At 35.7% G+C, this 23,697-nt stretch overlaps 1 protein-coding gene across 2 annotated transcripts in view; it reads right to left on the bottom strand.

Moving 5' to 3' along the window:
• The window catches only part of VGLL3 (vestigial like family member 3), a 43,043-nt gene that overhangs the window by 9,111 nt on the left and 10,235 nt on the right, over positions 1 to 23,697 (bottom strand). Inside the window, exons 2-3 of one of the 2 annotated variants that reach the window (XM_011356417.2) lie at positions 21,155 to 21,434; positions 11,640 to 12,173 (exon numbers count right to left, since the gene is read on the bottom strand). In XM_011356417.2, coding sequence (XP_011354719.1) covers positions 11,640 to 12,173; positions 21,155 to 21,434 — 814 coding nt within the window. The remainder of the gene's footprint in view (positions 1 to 11,639; positions 12,174 to 21,154; positions 21,435 to 23,697) is intronic. The other variant, XM_011356418.2, reaches the window with a different exon arrangement.

Below are 23,697 nucleotides of genomic sequence, written 5' to 3'. Positions count from 1 at the left end.
ACCATACAGAATTTTATATAATTTTTGTACCTGTTTGAAAGTTAATGTTAAATTGTCTAGGGTCAAGTTCTAAAACAGGTTTCTTCTTTTCAGCTGTTTCTTTTAGATGTATCCTTATATGTAATATGAAAAATAGCATAGCATTACTGAAAAGATAATTAATTTGCTGATACAAAAGACACTGACCTCTGAAATGTTTTTAATGCTTTAAAAACAGGCCTTTTAATGCTTTGAGCGATTCTCTTTCAGCGTCACACTAGAATTACTCAGTTTTTTTTCAATCTCTGTAGCAGGGGTCCCCAACCCACGGGCCATGGACCCGTACCAGATCATGTCCTATTAGGAACCAGGCCGCACAGCTGGAGGTGAGTGGCGGCAAGCATGTGAAACTTCATCTATATTTGCAGCCGCTTTCTCATACTAAGCATCACTGTCTCAGCTTCACCTCAGATCATCAGGCATTAGACTCTCATAGGAGCACTGGTCCCTGGTGCCAAAAAAGGCTGAGGACTGCTGTTCCAGAGCTTCCCTCTCAGGCGAGCACAGAAGTCTCTCTCTTGGGAAGAAATGATAGTTTGAAAAAGTCCCCAATCACAACCATATCTAGTTGATGAAAACTCCTTTAAGAAACAATAAAAAAATGACGACATTACCTAATTTTGCTTGCGATTTTTAAGAAAACATTTCAGAATGAAAGAGATGCTACCTAGCTTATATAGCTATCCATAAAAATGTGTTCATAAAATTAATACTCAAATGGAAAATGAATCCGTTTTTAGTTCACAATTTTTTTTGGATCTTTATAAATGACAAGAACAAATATCTCCTCAATACATAAGCAATGGGATAGGATGTGTATAAATACATATATATTTTTAGTACCTTTTCATTCCACATGGCAATTCTACATAGAGAAAACTACATTTAAAAATGTCTTGAAGTTGTACATTCTGATAACTCTTCAATCCCTTATCTTTATTCTTTATTCCACATCTCCTATTGTCTGCCCAACAAATAAAAATCACCCAGTTTTCATTGTATGGCCAATACTAGCAAATACCACTACTGGGAAAATTAGCTCCAACAAGTATCACAGCTATTCTTCAAGAACATAAATGAATTAAGTTAGATACAGTCAGAAAGTGTCAGAGGCATTTAAGCTAGCATCTCAATTATTCACACTGCTTTATGTCTCCAGTGTTAATTTCTTTTTCTACTTGAAATGCATCATATTTATTAAGAAAAATGAGAATTTTAGTTCTGTATCATGCATCATCACCTAGAAAATACAAACAAGTTTTAGTTCATTAGTTCATTGAAATCTCCCAATTGTGTCAGAATAGGATGTATCATTTCTATTTTGCATCTAAGGAAGAGGAGAAGCTGGGACATTATGAGACTTATTTAACATAATATAGTTAAGTTGTGACATGAGTCCCAGAATCTACTTTTTTGGTCCTCTGCTCTTCCCATACACATCCCTGGACACACATTTCTATGTCTGTGCAAAGAGTCCATTGACCATCATTTTTATGAACTCCTAAATGATTTGGAAGTGAGAATAAATTATTAATAAAATCAACCTCCCTCTCTCCTCCTTTTTTCCTCTGTTTCACACACATATGTATGTACACACATGCATACATACATATACATATATATTTTTCTTCTAAACTCTCCTCCCTCTCTCCTCCTTAAATTTGAATTAGCGACCCCAGTACCTATAGCCCTAAAAGGAAACACATGTTGACTAGAAAACTAGAAAACTAGTTTTCTCTGCTTTCTTTCACTGAATTATATATGCATGTACATACTGCACAAATGCTCCCATATAGGATTTCTCATCATTCATTTTTTTTACCAGAAATGCATATCTAGGCTCTTTTGCACCTTTTTTTTTTTTTCAGTCAGCAATACCACATATAACATAATTCACTCAAAGGTACTTCTCTTAGAGGCAGTCACCCAATTCCAGTTTTTGCTACTGTGAACATTGCCACAATAAACATTTTTTGTACATATATTCTCATATGCTGCTGCTTATATTTATGAGGCATAGATTCACAGGAGTAAGAATTTGAGTAAACTGTAATACAATTTCTAGTTTACTTATTTAAAAAGCTGACAACTTCTTAATTTTCTACCAGCAATGTATGAGAAATAGCATACATTTTTCCTGAACCAAGATGTATTTTACAAAGATTCAGATTTACAAACTGATACACACATGTGTACACACACATATACAAACATGCATGTGTACACATACTTATTCTTATTATTAAGGAAATTCATCCTAAAACATACAAATCCCTCTCAGAAGGCTCTGAATCTGCCCTGTAAAGTAGGAGGAGGATCTGTGAGAGAAAATCCCCATACTTTGGGCATTGTGACATATGGCACCATTATACGAATGAAGGCCCAGAGAGAACCTGGACAAAATCGACATGGCTCTGGGAAAGTGGTGGAATTTCATTAAGGTCCTGCAGAATCCAGCCATGGATACTCAACACTGACAGCAGCGCTCTGGAATGCATTTCTCCCTCTGATTCACCATCCAGGTCCTTTTCATGCAGATCTCACTCTCTGGCTAGGATCTCCTGGCATACTGCATGCATTTCAAGATGGTTCCCATTACCCTTCTGGTCACGAAATTGTCATTCTGGACACGTGCCCTATACAACTGATGCCATTCAAGAGTACATAAATATTTTAACATATCTTTGGTGTTTTATTTTTTTCTCTCAGTGAAAAATAGGCTTGTGACATAAGCCAAAGAAAAAGAAAAAGTTATGCAGAAAGTGTGAAGCAGTGGTTGTTAACTACTAGAGTCTTTATTGCTACCAAATCATAATAAACTTTTTGAAAAGTTTAAAGAAAGCATTAGTTCATAAACATTCTGCCTGGCATTTTTTTTTTTTAATCTGCAACTATTGCCTTGTGACATTTTAACTATCCTAATTGAGATAATGTCCTCAAGATGAGCAACCAGAAATCTATAAATCTTACTGAACAACACAATTACCGTTGAAAAATCAGAGTCCTAAAACTGACTTCCATAAAAATATCATTTAATTTGTCTACTTGCTAAAAATCAAATGATTAGAACTAAACTTCTATGCTTATTTATTTCACAACACCACTAGAGAAAATTTCCTAATTTCCTCATCATTTACAAAAATTACTAATAATTTCAGAGTAGATATCAGTGAATCACTAACCCCATAACCTTTGGCATTCTGACAACTAATATGTATGCTCTATGAGCAGAGGTGAAGTGGACAGGAGGAAAAAATGTTTTTAGTTGACCACCTTCAATATATGTTACTTTGATGTCCTTTCTTCTTTAGGGTGAAAAGTACCTCAATGCTTTAATATTTTATATAAATTATACTATCATGTTAATTATTACTGTGAGTCTCCAGTGATTTCCCTCCATATTTACCATTTCTCTCTTTGTAAAGCCTGGAATGGGAGCATTATCATATGAAGTAAATATTCAAATATCTTAGGTTGGTAACTCTTGGCTTCTCTTAGTCTATTTTGTAACTGTATATGTTCAGAGAGGGAAATAATTTCCAAGAGGTTATTAGATGTAAATCTCCATGATTTTAATCCCCTTAACATCCTCAATGAAATTTAAAAATTAGTAACATTTTAAAAGGGGATGTTAAAATAGTTTAGCATGGTTATCCTGAGAACTTCATGCAATCAGAATCTTTTCTATGCCCGGACTTGTCAGCACCAAGTCAGCTACAAAAAGTCATGGGTCTTGAGATGAGATCTGGTGAGATGGCACACTACAGGTTGAATAAAAAAGTGTGTGGTAACTTGATGTTTATTCCTCTTTCATGGAGAGAAACTGCCTCTCCATTTGATGCTCTAATGCATAGTTATTCTTCACCCTGCTTTTTTATTTCCCGTATTTGATAACACAAAATATATATGTTTCTACAAATAGACAGTAATGTAAAGCATCTGTATAGTATCGATCAAGACTGACCACCAGGATCTCAACAACTAAAATAGTTTAATTCACCTATTTCAAAGCAAATATAACAATTTTTACCAATAATAAATTAAATTTCATTAAAATACAATTTTCGTAATTGGTAAATGAGGGCCCATCACAAAATATTTAGATTAAAGGATTTGGATTAAGCCAGATTTTTTTTTTAATGTAGTTTGCTTATACTATAAAAATTCAGAAAACCATTTAAGTTAATTCTACCTTTATGGTATCATCAGACACAAAGGGTCTGTGAAGAGAAAAGAATAGGTAAGGAGGACATCTGTGTACTCGTACTCCAAACTTCCCCATCAGTGCCCAGTGTGCCCTACTTATTCTTAAACTTTAAGTCCTCAAAAAATTTTTTTCCAGGTTTCTTAACAGGTTTATTCACAGGTTAATCAAGCCCATTGGTATAAAAGTTTCTTCAGAAATAATTCAGTTTTTGCCTCAACACCTGAGAGAATACCAGAAACATAGCTTCCTGTACTTATGAAACTTTTCACAACCTACATTTAGTAAGTAAGTTGTAGATCTAGTAGCTATTGTAGCATTGTTTTTCTCTGTCTAGCAAGATCCGGTGTCCCATTCTATGATATATAATAATTAATTTTAATACCTGAAGATATGTTAGTTAGTGAGAGATGAACCAGGTAATGTTTAATATCTGGCTCTAATCATCATTTGGTGCAGAATCATGATGATTCACTCAATACAAATATATAATTAATGTTTATATGACAATGTTTTTGACAAGCACAAGGTACACCAACATGTTAATTCCCTTTTAGCTCCAGATTTCCTGAACTTGTAATGTAATATGAAATGTTTTGTTTTGGTTTTTAATTCCAGCCTACCTAACTGTATCATAGCAAAAAGATTATGTGTACCTCAGTTCTCAACTGTTTATGTACATTTTATATTGAAAAATTGTGACATTCCTCAAAGTAAAAAATAATAATAATTTTATAACAAAATTATAGCTAAAATAACACGAGGGACCCTAAAAATAATAAATATGTGGATCTAGAGATGAAAACAATCTTAAACCATGAGCAACTTGTGTTTATAAAGAAGTCATACCACAAAGCATAACTCCTTTTTCTTTTGGTAAATTTAAATACAGTGGATGAAGTGGAAGTTATAAATAAAGTCAATCCTGTATTTCAGTAAAAAGATTTCATTAACAAATCTTTGCTTAAAATATTAAGTAAAGTGAAACTGGCTGGGATATACAATATTGCATGTCTTATTTAGGGTAAATTATTGGCAATAACAGAAAATAAGAATTACAGCATTCCAGTGAAATGCATTTATGGTATGAAGAGACATATTCCTGATTTCACATATGCTTATCTAATAATATGTGTATCACAATCACAAATATGCCCACATTTAACTCTCTTCTTCCTGTCACACAAGGAGTTCCATTACAATGTTCTAAGCTTACTAAAGCTAGTTCTCCATATGCTGAGATCCTCCCTTCTTCATCTTACCTTGCTAGGTATTTATCTTTGGCCTCACCTACCCTTCCTAATTTACACCTCTCTACGGCAGCTTAGAAAGGTGAAAGTTACTGATACAATTTGAAAACTATAGCTTTAATTATGGCAAAACAAACAAACAAACAAAAAAACCCTAATCTAAATGGCATTTCTCAAAGAACATTCCATGAGAAGTTAATAAGTATGCTAAAAACAAAAATGTGCCCATAAGAAAATCAGTGGAAAAATCGCCTATTAAAATTTAACATGTTTCTTTACTAAAGAATTTATAATAGTCTTTTATGTGCTAAAGCAAATTGTAATCTCAAAGAGAGGTGAGTAGTAGGTGATGTTAACAAATTCATTTCACCATAGACCTTTTCCTTTTTGTTCAATTAAGCCATTATTATCACATGTTGAAACAGTTGTTCCCATGGAACCTATTTTTGAGAATGGTAAAGGAGAGAAAGCCTAATGTGGGATTTGAAATAACAGCATTTTGGTAAAGATGGGTATTTTTAGAGGATGGTAGATACAGAAGCCCTACAATCATATCAACTCATGACCATCCCGAGGTATCTGTATGTAATATCTATTCAATAGAGGAAGCAATAAGTGAAAGCAAACCATGCATGACAGGAAAGTAAGGCCAGAACAAGGGTAAAGAAAGCGAGGCACCCTGGGTGAAAATTTTAGGGAGGTATTTATACACATGACTCTGAGAATGAGTATTTATTTAGATTTTGTGTCTAAGGCACCTCATTCTCTTCACCCCGGCATGGGCTCCTCAGAAAAGTTGGACTATCTCGCTTCATTCTTATGGAAGAATTTCGTCTATGAAATCTCAGAACTCTACTCTGTTACTATAGTCTGTAATATTTTTTTAAATTAATAGCAGATATAGTAAATGCTCTTTGAAAAAATTTCAAGAAATATATGTCTATAAAAGAAAAAGTGAGGTTCTCTCAACTCCACAATTCTACTCCTAGGTATATACCGAAGAGAACTGAAACATGTTCACACAAAACTTATACATGTGTCCATTGTAGCATTATTCTTATCAGCCAAAAGTAGAAACAAATGAACTAGTGAACAGATAAACAAAATGCAGTATGTATATCCATATAGTGGCATATATGTCCTCCCCTAAAATAAGAATGAAATTCTTATACATGTTATATGGATGAATCTTGAAAACACAGGTTAAATGAAAGAAAGCAGACACAAAAAATACCACATATATGACTCCATTTATATGAGCTGTCCAAAGGAGGAAAATTCATACAGGCAGAAAGTAGATTGATTAGTGGTTGCCAGGTCCTACAAGGTCAGAGGGAGAAAATGTGGAGTGCCTCATAAAAGGTATGGAATTTCTTGTTGAAGTGATGGAAATGTTCCGAAATTAGATAGTGGAGATGGTTGAATAATATTGTGAACATACTAAAAGCCACTGAATTGTACATTTTAAAATGGTGTAGTATATAACATAGGAAATATAGCTCAATAATAATTATTTAAAAGCTAAAAAAGTGAGTTTGTCCACCTTCCTTTTTATAGCTAGAATTTATAGAATATCTATTATATGCAGGGTGCATTTGTAAATGTTTTACTTCATTAACTCATTTAATCCTCCAAATAACCCAGAGACATCTTTTAAAGATAAGGCGAGGCATCCAGGGTGTTAAGTACTTTGTACAAAGTCCTGCAGCTAATAAGTGACAAAGATGGGCTCATAAAATCAGACAATCTGTCTTCAAGGCCCAGGAGTAATCATCATAAAAAGTTGGGGTATATACTTCTAGATAATTTTCATTGGGGAAATGCAGGTGAACGTGTGTGTGTGTGTGTGTGTGTGTGTGTGTGTGTGTGAATAAAAATTATACACATGGGGCTGAGTCAGAAAACTATAGTTCATAGGCCAAATCAGGCCCATTGTTTATATATAGCCTATGAGCTAAGAATGAGGAAAAAATGGGTTTTACATCTTTAAATTATTGAGAAAAAGGGAATAAAAGAGAGTAGCATTTCATGACACATGAAAAGTACAGAAAATTCCAATTTTAGTGTTCATCAGTAAAATTTTACTGAGACACAGCTATCTTCATTCATTTAAGTTTTCTCAGTGGCTGCTTCTATACTATAAGGTCAGAGTTGAGTAGTGATGACAGAGAGCATGAACCCACAAAATATTAATTATTTTTATCAGTCCTTTTACAGAAAAAAATTGCCCACTTCCAGAATATACCATACATGATACTCTAAAACTTTCTTTGGTCATTAAACTTTATATAATGTTCAATCTTCCAGATTTCCTACAGGTGGCTGCAAAATAAAAATGCAGCTAAAATTACTAAACCTTTTCCCTGCTAATGCAAATGTCATATACTTTACAAAGTTATTCTCAAAATGGTTGCATTAATTATTAGTTTCATAATGGAATGTGAAAATGATCTACATTTTGGTGGCCTGTGTACCTAGACTTTGAGAAGTTTCATGTCTGTCTCATCTGAATGCAGGCTCTTCCTTCAACTGCTCAGTAGCCACTCAATACTGATTCTGAGTCCTGAGCTGAGCCACCATTTTGGGCTACACGGTCAGGTCAATGTTGCATAGATTGAAGAGAGGAATATATCTCCCATTCTTCTCAACTACCCTACTTTTCTTACATGGGCCCATTATACAGAAACTTCTGGGTTTTTTTATAAGTAGTTAGAAAAGCAAAAGAGGAGCTACACTTTTATTGTCTCCTTGTAGTGAATATTGTGATGGGCCAAAGATCCTTTCCCATTCCATGTCCATTCACTCATTCCCCTGCTGTTGGCAGCTCATGACTTTCAGTTGTTTCTCTCTTTGGCTCTCTCTCTTCTTCAGCTGAACAAAGTTTCTTGCCTAATATTATGTTCTGTTTCCATAGGCAAATCCATCTAATAACTGGTCAGTGCAGGAATATAAAAGCCCATCCACCTTGACTTAAGGCAAGACGATTATAAGGGGCCATCTGAGCTCCAGAGCTCCCTGTGGAATCCACTAAGGCTCAGTTAAACTTAATCATAGTGAGACCTCTCCTGCCCAATTCTTCTCATATCTCACGAAGTTGTTACTCTGAGAACACTACCCCATAAACTGTCTACAATCAAATCTACATCTGAGAGTCTGTTTCTTCGGGAAATTGACCTAAAACACTCCTCTCTAATTCTTCCCAAAGGAAAAGAAATGTGATATTTGATATGATGCCTGAGTGTAGGAGAAGAAAAGAGCGCATTTGGCTCAGCTCCTTTCCCTCTCTTTTTGGGCCATGCAAGGAGATGCATGTTCCACCTGCTACTTCCTCTTGTCACCTGCTACTTCCTTTTGTAGGGAAGCACACCAGGGTCATGCTTCAGCCGATGCTTCTCAGAGGCACATTTGAGCAAACATGAATCTCATTTCACAGTAATGAGGCTCTAAATTGTGTGACAAAGAAAATATCTATGGGAATCTTCTCTGAGCTCTAGATTCTCCCTAGAGTTGGACCTCCAGAATCTAAATTTAGCCGAAGACACTAGGAAGTCAAGTTATGGCAGTAAGCTTAAATCTAGGATTTCCAATTTGGCCTGATCAATGATTATGCTAATAATTTAATCTTTGCTTTAATCTCTTGTCTTTGTTTTCTCATTTGGGTCAAAATTATGAGACATAGATGAATCACGATCATCATCTTAAATTCATAATGATAAAAGAGTAGCATTACATATATCCAATAGGTAAATCTTTACTCTTCATTATTAACCATTAATAGCCTAATTTAACAATCCAAATTAATAGTCATATTAATAGCATGTATGTATATATACCCCAGCAACTCTTTAGAGAGGTGCAAATCTTAGTTCAAATACAGCTTGAGGACTTGAGATTCAGGCAAGCAATTTTCAAATAGAAAAACTGAGCCTATTTCCTTATTTCTAAATGAATCTAAGAAGACTTGTTTCAAATTTACTTTAAGAATCAAAAGCAATAATATACATTAAGTATCTCTGGAATTATCTTACATAGTAGATATTCAATAAATGTTCATTTATAGTTCAGTAAGTAGCAAGAATTATTATGAAATATACCCAAATGGGTCCTCTCTAGATTTTTCAGAGAACAAAAATCCCATCTTCTCCAGTTCCAAAAGGTAAAAGGTTGATTTTTATTCCTAAGAGACTATTTAAAACTGAAATTCTGAACAATGAGTTAGTGAATTAGTTTCACACCAAAGCTGACAAGTACAAAAGTAGGTAACAGGTGACAGAGAATTAGAAACAGAGAGCAACAGCAAGCAGTCATGTCCATTACCCTTGTATGTTAGAGAATGCAGAGAAGGGATGCTTTAGAGTGAATGTTTTTGTCCCCCTAAAATTCATATGTTAAATCCTGATGCCCAATGTGATAGTATTAGAAGGTGGGGCCTTTGGTAGGTGATTAGGTCATGAGGGCAGAACCCTCATGAATGGAATTAGTCCCCTTATTAAAGAGATTCCAGAGTGCCTAGGAACCAGGAAGCAGTCCTTCATCAGACACTGAAAGTGCCAGCACCTCGATCCTGGAGTTTCCAGCCTCTAAAACTATGAGAACTAAAGTTTGTTGTTTAAGCCACCCAGTGTATGATATTCTTCTACAGCAGTTCAAAGTGACTAAGAAAGGAGAGAACATTCCCTTTGCTGTGAACTCTGACCACATAGGTACTATGGGATGGAAATAGGGAAGAACATCCAGAAACTGGCTATTCATAATGATAGCTATCAGATTAGCACTCTACTCAGATCTGGCACCAGGAATCAAACAACTCAAGAGTTGCCTTCTTTCTGCTCATATGTAGCAAAGAAAAAAAGAGAAGCCTGTGGTGGTTGGCCCCATCATATTCTCTTCTAGGGAGAGAAAACTAAGTTCCCTGATAGTTTGTTTAGAAAAGCAGTTTGAACTCAGAGACTCAACAGGAGTCTGAAAAGGGTGAGGCCAGTCAATGACCAACATTTGAAAGCTCAGTACAGAACCAGTAATCAAAATAAAAATGTTCCATTTGTATCAGGGTGAATGCCACTTGATGCTAAGCATTTATTACTCTGGGGAGTTCTCTGCTGTGACCTATCATTCAGATTAAAGATTTTGCACACTATAGAAAAACTAAGGAAAGAATGAGTTTCTTTAAACTTCTGGGGAAAAAAATTCTAATATGTCACAAAACATTCCAGGAAAAGAACCTAGAATTGGAGGTGAAGGTGGGGGATTTTGGAATGTAGACTCTGGGGATGTAATCACTGACTTGATTTGTCTTTTTAGCTTCTGATGTCTGTGATTTCATGAACTCAGAACTATTAATACCATAGATATGACTAGTCTGGTCCAAAACCCAAGCTCAAACATTTAACATCATGACCTTCAGAACTAGTGAATTCCAAAGAGGAGCTGAATGCGCTGTGAATAAATATGTCCCTTACCATTTTTTATAAATCTGTTGAATATAAACTTTATAGTAGTTTTTGTTTGTTTGTTTAAGTCTGATGTTATTTAAAACAGAGAGAGAAGGAGATAAAGAGAGGCAGGAGTAGGAGGAGGGGAAGGAAAAGGAAGGGAGAGTTAAAAAAGAGAAGGCAAAGGAAGGAAAGAGGAGGGAAGGGAAATTCAATGATTTTTAAACACATTTCCTAATTCTTTTCCAAGAGTAGACCATGAACCACATTTCAGAAAGCAGTTTGTTTTATAAATCATAAGACCTAACAAAAAGGAGAGAAGAAAAAATTACCAAAGCACACTATTTATGACTTCTATTAAGCATTACTCATAGTGTAGAGCACAGAGACAGAGGAGCTATAAAGAGTATGCTCAATTCTTTATAAACATAAGGTACCAAAGATTCTAGTCCAAAAGAACGAGTTACTAGCTTCAAAAATGGGAGAAAAGTTCCAAGACTTTCTCAAGCTGTATTTCATGAGCTAATAATACCAGTTTCTGCAGGAATGCAGAAATTATTGCAAAATGGTTAGGTTCTATAAACACACTGGCGAAGCTTAACTTTACATATAAGAGAAAAAAATCTCAAGGTATATAGAACATCCCCCATTTTAAAATATTTCTTTCTTATATTTTTCTTCTTTTTACGAAAAGACGGAAATCTCCCAGCTCACCTGTATCAAAGCCCACACTTGGCACTATGTCCACAGTTCCGTGAAAGGCTCCGGCCCATGCTGAGGTAGCAGTGGTGACTGTCGTTGGATCTGTCTTTGTGATGTCACACTGAGGAGCAGGAATCCTGGCTGTACGCACTGATGGCATCAGCAGGTGCCCATAGGATGGATCCAGGGCAGAGCCAGCAGAAGGATGGTGGTGATGGTGGTGGTGGTGGTGCCGGTGGTGCATGTGAGCATGGGGATGGTGGTGCCGCATGTACACATCGTGCATGTGGCTGTAGGATGGGCTCACCTGAGATGCCAAAGGGTAGTGCCAGGACTCAGATACAGGAGGAGGAGGGGCTGGGCCAGTCTGGTGCAGGCCGTGTCCTGGCCAGGGGCTGGAGTCGGCTGCGGTAAAGGTGCCAGGGGGTGCAGTGACCTGGAAGTCAGGATGAACTCCCCCCAAACAGGGTGCAGATGGGGCTTGGTAAGAGCTGGTCCAAAAAGAAGTCGGGAAACTACTCCTCTGACTTGAGAGAGTCGAGCTGTCTGAGAAGACAGAAAAATAAATTATTTACATAAGATTCAGTCTGTGATAGACTTGCCTCTACTTGTCCAATATTTTACAAGCAGGTTAACTGGTATGCACTCTTTTTCTCCCCACACAGAAGTGAATTGAGATCAGGTAAGCCTCTGAGCTCATGTGTTAAGTCAATGCACAGGATTCAAGGTGCTGAATGAGTCCCCCTCTTTGTTTGTGTAGCATATGCAGCCACAGTCTATGCTGAGGTTTGCAAGTTGGGACTGAAAAGCTTCATTTCTTCCTGGGTGTATTGCTGCCATCACATCTGAACAGAGGTCATAGGTCCCTACATCAATGGTAAAGAAAGCTTAGGCCATAGATATGGTTCAAGTAGGTTGGAGATGATGTTTACTAACTTCTTTTAAATGCAAATACAATTTCCATTCAAACAAAACATTTTAATGCCGAAAGTAATAAATGGAAGGTTGCACTTAATTATTCTCATCAACACTTATTTTCCATCAAGAAAAGTGTATTCTAAGCTTATTTTTTTCTGTAGAGGTCTAGGAATTTTTGGACTAAGAATAATAATAGTTAACATTTAATGACAGTGACCAATTACACAATACTAGGCCAGGGGCTTTTCATAGATGATTTCAACGGATCCTTACTCTAGTTCTATGAGGTAGGTTTTATTATTATCTCCATTTTATCAATGTAGAAACCAAAGCAGGGAGGAAGCCCAAGACTTCACAGCACGCAAGTAGGAAACTGAGTTTGAAGACAGGTAGCCTGCCACAATGGCGGCACTCTTCATAACTGTGCCACCAGAGGGCACAATTGCAACTATAACCTGAACGTCAGAATTTGGTGAAGATTCTGTGGAAATTGAGAGTGGAAGAGATTCAAATAGAGGCAATAAGTTTGAGGAGGTATTTGAGAAGGGGGAACAATATCAAAGAATAGTACTCAGAGATAAATAAGAAAGAGGGAGAATCCTCCCCAATTCTGCTTCATTTCAATCTCTCCACTCCACCTTCATAACATTTAAAATGACCTATTATGTACCAGACATAGGGTGGTCAGGGATGACCAAAAAGATGTCACTTTTAATCACAATTTGATAGGAGACAAGTAAATAGACATGTGCAATATGACGTGGTAAGTGCTCTCCTAAGGGGAAGCACAGAGAGAGGGCACAGAAGCAGCTTAAGAAAGCGAAAGCTAAATTGAAAGAGTAGCCTTGTGAAGTAGGGCTAGACTTGTGAAGAGGTAGGGAAGAGTGTTTTAGACAAAAAAAAAATATGTTAAAAAATTTTTAAAAAATTACACACACACGCTCACGCACGCACACACAGTAGCATTTGAGGGATTAAAAAGAGTTCAGTGGGCAAAAGGTGGCAAAAATTTGGACTAGGGTCCAAGAGGGATCCAGATGGGTATGGCCTTGCCAGCCACATATTGAATGTGGGCCTTGTCTTGAGAAGGTCCCAGTGAGCTTTGAAGAGTTTTAATCTAGGGAATGATAAAGTTAGACCTCTGTTTAGAAATTTCAGTACCCCTAGCACTAGTCTGCGGCCGTGATGTGGTGTAACTGAGTGAGCACTGGACTGGGAGCCTAGCATGCTCAACCAGAGAACTAGCACACCCAGCTCTTACCCGTGCTCATTTTATGACCCCCAAATAAATCTGTTGATCTCCTCATGGCTCAGTTTCTTCTATTAAAAATGAGTCATTTGAATTAAAGTTCCAAATATCTTCTAGCTCCATACTTCTCTCATTTTGTAAAATGGCCTATGAATTATTTCTATCTATAGATAAAGATAAGGTTGCTTAGCACATTAGTCATGCACATACAGTGAAATACTATTTTCTTACTGGGTTCCACACACAGAACCTCACTAGATTTTTCCACTGAACAAAGGATATCCTAAGAAGTACTCTGAAATGAAAGTATGCAGAAGTCTGACATATCCATGTTCTCACTTCATAATTTTCCAGGACATTTTTTTTTTTTTAACCTCAGGGAAAGCTTATATAACTTGAACCAACCACCACATATGTAACTTAACTAACATAATTAGGATATAACTGTGGTGTTCAAACATTTTTTTTTTTCTCTAGCTTCCTTAATAGCTATGGTGCTAGCACTGCAAACTCTTCCATTCTCTCCCTGCCAGAGCTGCTAGCATCTACCAACTATTCATTCTATGAAGAGAAAGCTATTCAGTCTCACAGTCAAGTCTCTCACCTCCAGTGAATCTCCGTGGAGCTCAAAACTCTGGGGGAGATCTAGGAAATTATGTTTTTCAAGAGGCAAAAGATGAAAGTGTACACTGTTCTTCAAGTCCTGGCAACCTTTTTATTGCATGATTTTGTTTTGTCACAATCACAACTCATCAGAAAATAGCACTTAAAATCAAACTCAGTGGCATTGGGGCAAATATGTTTTATTTCAGGGTTGTCTTCCTTTGACACATGAAAAATGACTGCTAATGACGGGCAAGATAATCGTGTAAGCTGTGAGAAGAAAATTAAAACTGCCTTAAATGATGGCCATTGCAGAATATTTCTGTCACACTCAACAATGAAAACGGTCAATGTTTAAAGTTTAAAATCCAAACAAGGAGTTTATAGAGACTTCTTATATAATATAGTGCAGCTTTGCCATCACCAATCTGCCACTTGCTCTCACAGATCCAATCTTTGGTATCAAACCCTTCATTCTACTCATAACTTTCATCTCCGGGTGGGGCCAGAATCTGCTGAACCCAACCCACAGGTGTATGCCAGAGATGCAGTTTCCCTTATTAAAATCACTCATTAAAATTTCAAAAGTATAGAGAGTATATGTCATTTCTTTGGATGCTTTCTTTTCATTTCTTTTGTTTATATGTGCATGGACCCTATTTTATTTTATAGACGCTTAAGCATTTTGGATATGCAGACATAAATGTGAATAATGAAATAATGACAAATTCCTTACCAAAAATCTTGTCCTATTTATGAAGTATTGTATTGTGATTAGTGAACACATTACCATTGCAAGTGGAAATCTATTTTTAAAAATGTACTTCATAAAGTCTGAACAAAGCTTCAAAATTGCTATATGGTATCTTTATTGTTAAAAAAATCTTGATACAAAGAACCAGATGATATGCTTTTTTTTTCATGCCTGGGAATCAGTGTACTTATTTCATATGTATGTAAATTTTTTCATTACATGACTCTTTGCTTACGAGTACTTAATCACAGCCACATTTGCTGGATGAAAAAGCATATGAAAAACTGAGCATGAGCTATTTCCTTGCAATATTACTTTTCAGGTTAGTGGAGGCAACTCAGAATTGTATAACGTTAACACTCCATGGTGACTTGGGTTCAATGTTACTTGATAGTTGGATGATGTTAACATTGACAGTCTGACATACATAGATCTGAATATATTTTGATTCAGTTTGCATTTGGGATTGAAAAACATTATACACACATATCCCTTGTTCCTAAGCAACAACGAAAAAATGGCAAAACTGATACATTGTCCCTATAACCCACCCAAAGCATACCCAGCAATCTCACTGTGTAATTTATACTAGAAATATAACTTTGAGATATAGACGAGTTTATCATGGAGCATCAAGTGGTTCTTTCAATTCACAGTAGCTGGGATACTTTTTATATTAACTCTAAATATCTCTAAAAATAAAATCTGGCAGCAAATAATTTAGCAAGAGAAAAATCAACACTTAATTTAAAAAATAAACATTATATTACTTAATTTTGAAAACTATGATTTTAAAAGGAAAAATGGGACAATAAAATAGTATAGAACTTCTATCTTAAGTTATCTCAAAAATCTCCAGAAAACAAATTCTTAGAATACTGATTTAAAGCATCAATGTTAAAAGATAACATTTACCTTTTTATTGCCCTCATTGAGAAAAATGTTACTGCATTTTTAGCCTAAAGGGCCCATGCTAATTTAATTCCTATTCTTTTGTTCTACTTCTCATGAAAATAAATCATTGAGTCAGAGGTGAAAGGATGTGTGTCCCAATGTTTTCTGTTACTAAGGAATTGGGCATTACCCTTCCATCCTACAATTTCTGGGTAGTTACTTTGTTCTAGATTTGCTCAAAATGGGACGAAATCAGATGCCCAAACTCCATGGAGGCAGGTAAATCAGGCCTCACTTTCCTTCACTGTGTCTGTTCGAAATTTTCCAGTGGCGATTCTCCCAGCAGTACCACCTGGAGATGCTAGCCAACTCTCTCCTTCCCAGTCTCGGCCAGCTCGAGAGATCGGCCCTCCTCTCCTTTCCCTTCTTTGCTGCTTTAGGTTAGTGCTCGTTTCGAGTGAGAATGAGTTATCCCAAGCAGACACTATGTAGATCAATCAAGCAATGATTATTTTGCCAGTACATAAGAAAAAATGTAAGTTTACTATTCAATGGTTTTTAAGTCAGTGCTATATTTTGCCATGGCCCAACTTATTTACTCCCCTTACACACACACACACACACACACACACACACACACACACACACAAACACACACACATACTTTCTGTAATAATGTATGAGTATCAAGATCAATGCATGGCCATATTTGAAGCTGGCTTTTCCATTTGGTGGGGATAAGAAGGCAAACAAATTCATAAGGTTGTATTGAGACCTATTCAATTCCAATAAGAAGTAACTGATGTTATATTGTATCTAAGTACAAATATTTCTTGTCAATTGTTTGCCTAACAGCTGCAAAACACGTAAAGAGGATTTTCCTCACATCATCAAGATACACACTCAAAGTATGACCATTATTCTATTATTAGCTGACATCTATTCTTATCTAAAGATTTACCGTGTAAATATATTCTGCAATCAAACATAATTCAATTTTAAATTCTTTTGTAGCACCGTAGCAGTTGCATAGTTTGTAAAAATTTCATGCCATAAATCAGACCCTTTAATTTAATACAGCTGATCAGGAGCTCCTGCATAAAGTATTATTGCCATGACCATCAACATTGTCAATAGCCTCAAGTACCTATATGTCCGAGACACTGTGTTTTTGTCAGAAATACAAATTTTCAAAACACAATGCTGTATAAAGACCTAAAGTTGGGTTTCTATGTGCAAAGTGAATGGAAACTTACTTATGGAAGAGAGAAAGTCATCTGACCTTGATTTAGCACCTCGCATCCAGCCATATGCCAAATTATTCATATATATTATTAAAACATCTTTACAGTAACCCTAGGAAGTGGGTATCAATAAACATATGTTATATAGTTGAAGTTGAGCCCAAGAGATTTTAAGTAATCTCCAATCGTGTAGTAACCAGACAGTAATAAGGCCCAAATTTGAACCCCAAACAAACAGAATCCAAAGTCTACATTATCCAAACCTGTATTGCTTTTGCTCCAGCAATTAATACAAAATTCTCAACAACTCTCTTCACTAGACATGGGAATGTCAATTTGTTATACTTGTAAGATATTATTATCTAAATTTTGTGAACCTATGGACTGTATCCAGGTTATATATGTTCACCTAAAACTGACTGATTCTCAACTAGAAACAATTATGGCTAAGTCTATTCAGAAATGGAAAGTAAATAATACATTTGAAATCATAGAACTTTACAGAGAAAAGATTTCAACAATCACTTAATATACTTATGTTATAAATAAGAAAGCTACAATGATGATTTCATAAAACTTATTGCTAGTAAATTCTCCATTAAGAATTTTTTTGTTTTCTAATCCCAGGTATAAAATATGAACTTAGTTTATCTAATTCAGTTGCTCAGTCATTCAATTCATATTTATTCCAGATCTTCCATATAGAAATGCATTATCCTGAGTATTAGGAAAAATTATTTGAGATAACTAGGTATATGTGGTCTTAATAGGAGAGTGAGTGATGGAAATTGAAGAGCACATGTGTTTACCTGGGCTACTCTAATAAACTAAACTGACATACAAAGCTCTAAAAGTTCTCATTTCTGCCTATGACTCTTCATTTCACTCCATAGGACATGCCAGAATTTTTGCTCCTCATTAAATGCTCTAAGCTCAGTCCTTACTCAGAGCCTTTGTACTGGCTACTCCCTCTTCATTGAAAATAATTTCCCCTAGATATTCATGTGATGAGGAGCATTCTTATTTCCTTCAGGTCCGTGCTGAAATGTAATGGTCTCAAAGAGAGTGTCTATTATCACCCTAAGTAAAATAGTACCTTACGTTTCACCATATATTTATTACCTATCTCTTCCACTAAAAAATTCCATGAATGTAGAGCCTTAAACTCTCCTGTTCACTAATATACTCCCACTATCCAGAACACAGTAGGACTTTAATAAATATTTGCCGTGTAAGTCAGTGAATAAAACAGATTGATTTAAGGCCACATTTAAGGTAATGTCAAGAAAATTATAATACTAGCTACTAAAACATGACCATTATCCATCCTTTCTATACTGAAATTTGACATCTATCTTAAAGTCTTCTCTATTCAGTCATGTAGATTATGAAAAAAAAACACTGAATTGCTGAGTTTTTGCATATACACATCTCACTGAAAATGATGCTGGTTATAATTCTATAGACAAATTGCTCTCCCATCTAGCTATAATTTTGGGTCCTTGTTCCTACGTTCCAAGTTAAATGATTACTAGGTTGCCTATGTCAGTATGCTAAAAGAAGGAGGCATTGTGTTTAATATCCTCCTAGTGTTAGGTAGCTAGTCAGACATGAGTGGCAGGGGGTAAAAAGGAAAAGGGGCCCAGCGTAGAGATGGTCCAAAGAATATTATTGGTAGTTAGAGAATCCCTCCTGCATCCCCAGAGACAAAGGACAGGAGGGTCATAGTCTTAGCTGGCCTAATATGACTACCGACGCCTGCTCTGGAGGTACTACCTTAATTTGCCTACAATTTAAGCTTCTTTATAATACTATGCTTATGCCTGGAAGTTCATGAATCTAATTATAACAGAGTGTATTCTGAGTAAGCACATGTGCACTAGGCACAGAGTTATATAACACTCAGGTGTCGATCAAAATGAGCTCACTTGCCAATCACCTAGGAATGCCTTTGAAACCACCCCATCACAACCCAAATATAAGGCAGACATTCCCACTTCTGGGCTCTCTTTTTGTGGTCTTTCTCTGGCCTTTTTGTGGCCCCTTTGTGTTGGTTACGTTACTGGGACCATATGCCTCCTTGGGGCATTCTTTGTCTTTCTAAAATATTTTTAATTCATCTTTTAAATTTTAATTAAATATTTTAAATAAATCTTTTCTAAATTTTAATGACCTGTGATTCTTTGCTGCGTCATTTGAAGAAGAATCAAGAGAAAACACTAACTACACATCTGCGCCATTATCCCTCTCCCTCCCCCCTGCTGCTGGGGTGACATCAAACTTTGATCTGCCCCAATGGTGATACTAGGACAAAGTATCTTCATAGATTTATTATTGATATACCAAACTATTTATTAAAGCCAGCTAATTTACTGAAATTTTCCTATTTTCACCCTCTACAAGTTATTAAATGTATTCACCATGTACAATTAAATAGGATATTGGTTGATTCCATAATATCTTAGGTTTCAAAGGACTAAGTTCTCAGTTCCTGAGGGAACTCCATAGTATGTACTAATCAAATAAGCAGTTATAACTCCCAATTCACTCCCAATTCAATTCAAGGTCTCAGTCATTTGAGTCTTTATCCCATCTCCTCTATAGTCACTACTTATCTCAGTGTTCTTCATATTTACTAAAAAGAAAGAAGGAAGGCCTAGAAATTTCATAAAATGAAGCAGAACCATTTCTCTGATATTAAGAGGGGACGCACCATCTATCTGCTTCTCACCTGCCCTCTACCATAGGTAGCATAGCATACAGGTGAGAAGCCTTTCCTCACCATAGGATCACCTAGGGCACTTGTTAAAGTGTGATTCTCAGAGCCTTCCTTTAAAGACTCTAATTTAGTACATCTGAGTTAAAGGGCCTGCAATCTGTGTTTTTAAGGGCACTAGATCAATGACTATCAAACCTGAGCCTGCATTTGAATCGCACTATAAGGAACTAGTTAAAACACAGATTACTCTACCCCTGAGTTTCTGATTCAGTAAATCTGGGGTGTGGCTCAAGAATTTACATTTCTAATAAGCTCCCATGTGATGTCTAGTCCTGGCAACCACACTTAAAATGTTGAGAAACATTTTACTAGATACTTCATATAAGCTAGTGAGTTCAGAAAAAAACATCCATAACACATTTCTCTAAAAGTATCATTGGAATGATGTATTATTTTTTTCTACTCTTGTAATTATCTCAGTTAAGATATCACCCAACAATTTTCAGTGAGTTAGTAATTAGATTCGAACACACCTCTGTGACTTCTATATAGAGAGAAATAAAGAAGACACCCAATCTACTGTTTTACTTTACCAAGGTAAAAGTAGTAGTCTAAACCATGTAGACACAGTCAATAATGTCGAGATTATATACTACAAAGAGTTAATACTGCAATAAGGCAGGACAGAGAAAGTTATCCAGAGAACACAGCAGACTTTCAAAGTTTGTATTCCTGGGTCAAACTCAGATCTCTGCTATGTCACCACGTAGCACCTAGTGGAATGAGCAAGAGCTCATTTTTAAAAGCTGATCCAGGCACGCCTATAATTTAGAGGTCCAAATTGGGCCATCGGGCCTTAAGGAATGGTGCCTTGCAGCTCGATCCTGCCACTATAAACGCCGGCTGGTTGCATCACTACTTTCCATGAGGAATTTAAGGGGTGTGACTGCATCCTTTCCAACCCTGCATTCCACATGTGACAAAACTGATCCAGCTGTTTGTCTGAAAGAAATTCCTTGCTGTCCTTAAAAATTAAAAAGCAAGTGGATATCCGTCCTTCAAGGGCAAGTCTCCAGCTGGAACCTGGTACAGGCGGTTTCGAAATAGAGACAGGGCTCCGGAGAGCATCTGCTTTTAAATTCTTACCTCGCCATAGGGGGGTTAGCCCCATCTTGCTTTTTGAAATGGCAGATTCTGGATGGAGGGTACTGGCTTGGCCCAAAGCTCTTGAGAAGTGTTCATCCACTACTGACCCAATGTCTCCCTGGAAATAAGTGAAAAGGACACAGCGAGAGTTAAGGTACTCCATCTCGGCAGGCTGGTCTTTCTCCTCCTCCTCATCCTCCTCCTCCTCCTCCTCCTCTTGTTTGCTGGGAAGCGTGACTTCCAGAGAGTCCTGCATCTTGCTGTATACCGCTAACTTCTTCTGGGATGGAATAAACAAAACACAGTATCAAAGACTGTTTGTAAGAAAGCATTAACTAGTTAACTTTTCACTAAAAATATATATATAAATATTAACACGTTTGCAAATTGAGCCTTCTTCATCTTCTTTACTCCATCTTCCTCCCCCTCCCCAAACCAGCCTTCTCCTTCTCACCCTGAAAAAAAGTCTGTTGTTTCAAATTTAGCAACAAAAACTCTGATATTAGATGGTATATTTTCAGAGCGTGAAAAGTTTTTTTTAAAAATCTAAACAGTCCGAAAGGAGAGTGACTTAAAAAAATGTGACAGAGCCGTTTCTATTTTTTCTTCCCATTTTTTTCTGTTTTAAAGACTTAATGTACAGCAACATTAAACTTTGGGACAGGGAGAAATGGGGAATAGGAGGCCTAATTGTCTGAGAGACTGGGAGGGAAGAAAAGAGCTTTTCATAAATGAAATAAACTAAAATAAAAACAAGAATGTAGCATCTTACAAAAGATGCTACAGATATATTGGCAGATATGTTGAACTCATTTCTCAAAAATCAAACTAAAATGACAAAATAAGTCTGTATGAAGATCCATTTTGCACGGAACATATTTTTCAGATGTCCCACTTATCACCATTATCACAGAGGGGAAAAAAAGGTATTGTTATGGCTTACAGAAAATAATACAAAATACTAGCAATGGCTGGTATGACTTTTAAATAAAAATGAGAAATTTTTCATAATTTTAAAATATGTTTTAAACATATGATTATAGCAATTATTATAATAGTAAATATATATATAATGCCAGACAGTCTTATAAAACTTTATATTTATTAATTACCTCATTTAATTTTTACAATTCTATAACATGGTTATTGATACTATCCATATTTTAAAGATGATGAAACTAAGGCATAGTGAAGTGAAGTAACTCGTCAAAGCTCACAAAGCATGTAAGTGATGGAGCCAGCATGTGTAATAAAAATACTCAGGTATATATATATGTGTGTGCATATATGTGTTGGAGGAGAGTAGGGGAGGGGTATCTAGTGTGAGAATAAAAATTACCAAAATATTATGTCTTGTATTGTTTTTCTAGTGGTAAGTTTGTGATTATTTTCGGATTCCTGCTTTTCAATATTTAAAAAGCATTTTTCATTGCACACAACTTCAATGTGAATTAGGTATAAGAAGATAATGCTAAAGATTATAAAATTCATTATCTTAAAGATGGAATGGTGAAATGAGCTTTCTATCATTGTATACCTGCAAAACCTAATCCTTTACCATACCATTTTTTTTTTTAATTTAAGAAAAAATGCATGCTGGAAAATGATTGTGAGTTGAAAAAAATAAATCATTCTAGAATACACAGTAAGCACATAGTTTTGCGAATGTTATCAAAACACATAACCCAGACTCTTATGTTTCTAATGTATTAGCTTGAAAATCTATAACCCCAAATTATAAATGCATAATTCAATAAATTTAACTCCTTCTCCCTAACAGTGAATATGTTGTTTTTGTGTAAGGTATATTATGAGTTGCTGGTTATTATTTAAGGGCTGATATTTATAAATACATATATTTTTATTTATAATATGTGTCAGTATGATTATCGTTATTGATAAATAGATAATTCATTCCTCGTGAGTAAATATGCCTTGTCGATGAATAGGTGATTGTAATGACTGAGTAGTTGTATTTCTTACAGTCTGTTTTGCATAGATTTAAACATGTTTATATTTAACTTCAATAGTAAAATGACCCAGCAACATAGGTTATATATAAAGTGAGGGGACTGATCTAAATGGTCTCTAAAGTTACTCCCAGCTTTAAATTCCATTATAAACTTAAACAACTGTTACAATTCACTAGTTAAATCACAGTACTCTTTCTTTTTACATGTGTGTATTTGCTTAAAGCTATACCATTTTAAGCATATACACACATACTCTCTGCCCAGTACTCCAGCATAATAGAAAAAAGCACTATTTTTAAATGGGAAGGAAATGATAACTGATCTACAGAGTAGCTTCACTGTCCCTAAGAGTTCATTATTATCTATTAAACTGATTTTATTTTCCTGTTAATCTCCAACTGAGCATCAGTTTGTGAGAATTGAGTTTCGCGGCTATTATTTCATTTGTTCAATTTTAGTATATATTCTAAAATAAAAAAGTCCTGTTCATGTTAATTATTCAATGTGTAAAAATGTATAAACTACAAATCTTGATATAAACGTAGCATAGTATTATGACCACTAACGATA

Source organism: Pteropus vampyrus, unplaced genomic scaffold (assembly GCF_000151845.1).
Source record: "Pteropus vampyrus isolate Shadow unplaced genomic scaffold, Pvam_2.0 Scaffold26, whole genome shotgun sequence".
NCBI lineage: Eukaryota > Metazoa > Chordata > Mammalia > Chiroptera > Pteropodidae > Pteropus > Pteropus vampyrus.
Note: the sequence above shows the minus strand (reverse complement) of the source record. Positions and strands in the feature narration are given on the sequence as shown.